We start from the raw sequence: 6000 nt of genomic DNA on the forward strand, positions 1-6000 counted from the left end.
CAATGCCTTGATGGCAAGATGCCTTTAGTAGGGCCCTGCTCCATAAACGGATTGGTGAACTAGTTAAATATATAATCTATCTATATTGTATGGGTGGGCGGGTGTGAGGTTCGTTAAATTTCTTGCGATAAAATTACCCATCTGGATTCAAGTTCTTGACTTAACACCGACGTTCCTATTTTTTCTAAATTTATTTTATGATTTAACAACGTCATTCTTTCTGTGTTAGACGATGTGCCCATCAACAACGATGCACTTGTGGATGTGGGTGACTTCATCAAACTTGAGATTGATCGGTCTAGTTCAATCTCTCGGAAGCGATTGTCCATAATTATTTCATCAAACTCGAGATTTGATAGTCTAGCTCAGTCTCTAGGAAATACCTTGCATGTGTTAAAAATGCTCATGTGTACTGTGTATGTGAGCGTCATCAGTCTCGAAATTTGGCGGTCTAGGTATGTGTCTGTGTGTTTCACACGAAAAATAGATGATAAACCGGAATCACTTCATGAGACCATTCAATTAGCAGACTATATTTTGATTCACAAGAAAATATATTCATTCAAAGTCATATAAATAAATATATACTTAAAAATTCTGAAATGTTTGTGGACGGATAACAACATAAATTCAATCTATTTTAAATTATTGTACTAAAAATAGTTATAACTAAAAAAATCAATCTATTTTAAATTCAATCTATAAATATATACAGAAAATGGAAGCAAAGAAAGGAAAGAGGATTAGTGTGAAACCACCCTCTGGGCCACTCGCGTGCGTTCTCTTGCAGAGGAACAAGATTTGAGGCCCCACTTAACTATTTGATCATTATCAGTATTTTTGGGTTTTATGCAAAAAAATAACCATGATAAAAATAACTTGATGCTTCCACTATATGTGAACCAATACTTTCTAGAAAAAACGTTCTATACACAATTTGGAAATGCGTGCTTGGTATATAATAATGCGTGCTCTAGGGCAATATCTTGAATTCATTCAGTATTGCAACTTACTGTGTGTTTGATTAATAAATCATGAACTCTACATCCATCCCATCACGCCATACTAAGCTCTCATGTTGCATAGAAAGATAGGACATTAGCTTTATATTTTTCATGTAGTGTGTAGAACATTTTTCTAAAAAACTATCATTCCAAGTTGTCTGTAGAACATTTTTTAGTGTACGAATTCTTTAAGTTAAAAATATGCGTGAGTTACACACACTGCACAAGTATGGGATTACAAATAAGTCAAGACTTCTCTCTACTGATTGTATACTACTATATAAGGTTCTCAACCCAATTGTTCATGGGTATAATCTCAATGCTGAGGACAATAAAACCACTCATCTTGAAGGTGAAGATGCTAATATGGATACCTTACACCTTTGCCATTTGTGGAACACACGTCTCCAACGTAATGCAACCATCTACCCATTGATTAGAAAACTTTGTGTCTCCAAGAACTGCACCACGTGCCATTGGAATGCCACCACACATTGCCTTCCATGAATGCATAGGATCATGGCTATCGAGGAAGACATTATACGTCGACTTGCTTCCTCTGAGGCTAACAGTCATTTTCTAGCTTGGAGAATCAAGCCCATAACGCCTATTGTCACCCCTAAGCGCAATTAATGTTAGAAATATATGTTGTTGTTTGGACACCATCTTGGTGTCGATCTTGCTATGTATCTCCAAACAAGCGTGGAGTTGAGGGTCGGTGCCTTGCGAGGATTACATGGAGCATCCAATCATGCAATAGTTGGTAGGCACTGATTCCTTAGGGCATGTACAACGGGTCTCTTGACCCCGTCTGTATGATGCCAGTTTTATAAAAAGACCCCCGCCGATGCCAGGAGACGTGGCCTCCGTCGTCTCGTGAGGTGAGGGTAGAGCTCGTGGACCGAGGTCGAGTCGACAGCTCCAGCACCGTTGTACGGTCGTCGTCGACGACCAGAGGGCGCGCGGATCCCGTGCACGCGCGCGCGGGAACCTTCGCCTTCGGTCACGCCGGTCCGCTCATCATCGCCGCCTGGGCGCAGCAGCAGCATCTATCGCCGGTGTCCGCTCGCCGTCGCCGCCTGGACGCAGCAGCAGCATCCATCGCCACTACTGACGGCAAGCGCTCGGTGACGGCGGCCTCCTGCGTGGATGGATCTGGAGGACGTGGCTTTCCTGGCCATGCGTAGATGCAAGCGGAGCCGGAGGAAAAGGTCGCCGTAGCAGTTGAAACGGAAGGACAAGGATGCCATGGCTTCATCCATCTATGGCTTTGGACTGGCTTCACGACTGTCTCTGCCATGGTAAGCTTCAGATCAGAGAACTTGGTAATCGATTAATTCTATTTGGTACTAATTTGTTTACTCATTGCCGTAGGTGTATTTGCTCTGTTTTTTCTGCATTACTACTGCAATAATTTGGAGCAAAATGGGGGAGGTGATGCTGTGCCGAGTGTAGCTTTGCCTTATTTATGCTTGATACGTTTTCTTTCAAATAGCTATACAGTGGTATACAAAAATTTATTTATAGTTGATCCTAACTAAATGCAATGCATTAAACAGCTTAGAGACGGACCCCTGTCTGTGGGTCGTATGATTTGTCTTTATACCTATCTGTATGATAGATTCGAAGCGCTTAGAGACGAACCCTCGTCTGTGGGTTGTACATGCCCTAAGGGAGCATGCTAGCACGGTGGGTTGTACAGCTTAGGCTGTCTCCAATGGGAGGTCCATTGCGGAATCCAAACTCAAAATAGGTCTCCAACACAATACCTATATGGAAGACGCATTTTGGATGCTAGGAGAGGCATAACCTAAATCTGAGTATCCTCTCTTCTGAAGACCCATTTGCAGAAAGGATTGTCTTTTGGGTCTTTTTGTTGGAGAAGACAAAAATAGGTATTGAACTCTTTGTCTGTAGCGCTATCCAAAGGACGAATAAGTCTTGTATTTTTGGTCGCGGTTGTTGGAGACAGTCTTAGAGAAGGCAAAATGGATATCAAGGGAGCATGCTAGCACGGTGACCCAAATACATTTAAGGCTCATCACAACCATCTGGTATTGGTCAAAATTGGAGACTTGAGGTCCACCATGTGCAGATTGCATTGGAACTCAATTAATAGCATAATAAGATTTGAGGCCTCACTTAATTCTTTGATAATTATAAAAAATAGGCTTTGTGTAATTTTTTTGATAAAACTAACTATTGTTTTCTTTATCCCAAATTATTGGAGCCAATCATGCCCCCGTGCTCGTGGTGCTGTCACCGGTGGCCCTGCAAGCCAAAACCTTCATGTAGTTGAACATGGTTGCGTAGTGTAAGAGCACATTGGTGAACCTCGCTCCCTAGCGATGGCGGGATGTTGTGGTCCACCTTATGCTCGACTACCATTTTGAAGAGGATGTCAGTGGGCACGACCATAGTCGGATTAGTGTATGGGTCAACAAGGAGGCAAAAGAGGTGTAAGATGGAGTCTATGGCTAGTGCCTCACTGGGAACAAGTTCAAGCGTCCAATTATCGAATCGATCTAGTTGGTCGGCGCAGACTCCCTGGAAGATGAAGCGGACAACTAGTGAGATGGCCCAAATCATGAACTCTACCATCCAATCATTCCATACTAAGCTCTCATGTTGCACAGAAAGATAGGACGCTAGCTTTATATTTTTCATGTAGAAGTGTAGAACTTTTTTTTAAAAAAAATACTGCCATTCCAAGTTGTGTGTAGGACACTAGCTTTATATTTTTCATATAGTGTGTAGAACATTTTTTAAAACAATATTCTATCATTCCATGTTGACTGTAGAACATTTTTTAGTTTATGAATTTTTTAAGTTAAAAAATGTGAGTGAGGTACACACGCTGCACCAGCACGGGATTACAAAGTCGACTTCTCTCTACTTATTATTTACCGGTATAAGGTTCTCAAGCCCCTTGTTCATGAGTATAATCTCAATACCAAGGACAATAAAACCACTCTTCTTGAAGGTGAAGATGATAATTGTTGGATATATGGGTCCGGGATACCATTACCTCCCATATACTCGATCCACGCCTGTTTACAAGGCTGAAGACGATGAGGAATGAGGCCCACATAGGCCAGGCGAATCCACAAGCCTGGAGATCAAGTCATTCTGAGGATATTTGGCGCCGTCGAATCTAGGCGATAGGATAGAATCATTCTATTATGCTTTTGATGTATAGTCTTTTACTTGTATGCCATTAAAAAAGATGGTCTAATCGTCTATGTCCCTAAAAAGTTCGATCTATCGTCAGTGTCCAAGCTCGAAAAACTTTTCTCTCTTACGCCATTCTGTCTATTTACAACACTAACGGCATGAAATGTGGGTGGCAAAGGACTTGAATGCCCCTGGAACTTTTGTTTCTCATGTGCCACTGCCTGCTGGGCGGCAACCTGATGGCTTTTGGTGTTCTTCTCTGTCCTCGCGGTGAAGCCGAATATGTCGCGGTGAAGCCGAATATGTCGTACAGCCTCGCGAGACCAAAGTCTCCTAGCCGTCCGTTCATCTCGCTGTCGAGCAAGACGTTGCTGGCCTTGATGTCTCGGTGGATGACGACCTGCTCCCAGTCCTCGTGGATGTACAACAGCCCTGACGCTACGCCTTTGATGATCCGGAACCTCTGCACCCAGTCTAGCGTGGCCATGGCCTCATCGTCGTCCTTGCCGTATAGGTACTTGTCAAGGCTGCCGTTGGGCATGTAGTCGTACACCAGGAGAAGCTCGCCTTTCCGTCTGCAGTAACCGAGCAGCTGCACGAGGTTCCGGTGCCGGAGACGGCCGATGCTGACGACCTCGGCGATGAACTCCTTTATGCCCTGCCTCGATTCGTGAGACACCTTCTTGACGGCGACCTCCAGCTTCGATTTCGGGAGCACTCCCCTGTACACTCTCCCGAATCCTCCGACGCCGAGCAGCATCTTGCTCTTGAACCCTTCCGTCGAGCGGAACAGGTCCTTGTACGTGAACCGGTGCGGCCCGAACTCGACCTCCCAGTCCTCTCGCAGTTCGGCGTACTTGAGGCGCCGCCGGACGAGGGCGACCACGACCGCCACCATGGTGAGGACGAACGCCGCGGTGGCTATCGGCAGCACGATCTCCAAGACCTTGGACCACGGCTTGGGGCCGAACCGTGGTAGCTTGGGCAGGCTGGCGATGTTGATGTCCGGAGCAGGGCCGTCCATGGCGAAGCTCCAGTCGAGCACGTAGTGCTCCGACCTCACCGTGCCCGTGGCGGACGAGAAGCCCACGTACGCTGGCTCCACGAGCACGTCCGAGAGGTTCTGCGTGGCCGACACCAGAGGCCTGGAAGGCTTGGGCGTCCCGAGGGGAGCCATGAACACGTTGATCCGCGCGGTCTCGCCGTCGTAGTCCACCCAGACTTGCATGGGCTTGGCGCTAATCAGGGTCAGGTTGTGGAACGCGCCGGTGCCGTCGTCATAGTAGCCGGCGGTGGTGGCGTTGATGGAAGTGAGGCTGTTGACGTCGATGCCGACGTGGTTGTCGTCGGGGTCCTTGAACTCGGTGCTCCGGATGGTGTCGAGCTCGACGCCGAAGACGTGGTTGCTGGCGTTGCCGTTGTTGGAGGTGTTGAGGAAGCCCAGGTACTGGCTGGGCAGCGCGTTCGTGAAGCTGTCCTTGCCCACGAAGAAGACGATGCCGTGGCCGTGGCCATTGAGGAGTCACCTGTGCTTTAACCAAGCGGTCAATACCGGTCAACACGGCCTCCACCTCTAATTCCAACGGCAAAGGGCAACTGAGGTCATTTGCCACAGCGGACCCCACTCGTCAGGACAGCCAAACGGCGCAAATCAAACAGAAGGCGGACAGAATGGCATGAGAGAGAAAAGTTTTTCGAGCTTGGACACTGACGATAGATCGAACTTTTTAGGAACATAGACGATTAGACCATCTTTTTTAATGGCATACAAGTAAAAGACTCTTTGATGTAACAAACTAGGAAACACATCTATTAGCCTATT

The 6000-nt window shown here is 46.4% G+C and overlaps 1 protein-coding gene across 1 annotated transcript; it reads right to left on the reverse strand.

Moving 5' to 3' along the window:
- Nucleotides 1–4222: 4222 nt before the first annotated feature.
- Nucleotides 4223–5700, reverse strand: LOC136519464 (L-type lectin-domain containing receptor kinase SIT2-like; the record flags this gene model as incomplete). The annotated part of the gene is made up of 1 exon (XM_066512863.1): nucleotides 4223–5700. A coding segment is annotated over one exon (1380 nt), but the record flags the coding sequence as incomplete, so codon positions are not given.
- Nucleotides 5701–6000: the final 300 nt, after the last annotated feature.

This window comes from Miscanthus floridulus, chromosome 18, assembly GCF_019320115.1.
Source record: "Miscanthus floridulus cultivar M001 chromosome 18, ASM1932011v1, whole genome shotgun sequence".
NCBI lineage: Eukaryota > Viridiplantae > Streptophyta > Magnoliopsida > Poales > Poaceae > Miscanthus > Miscanthus floridulus.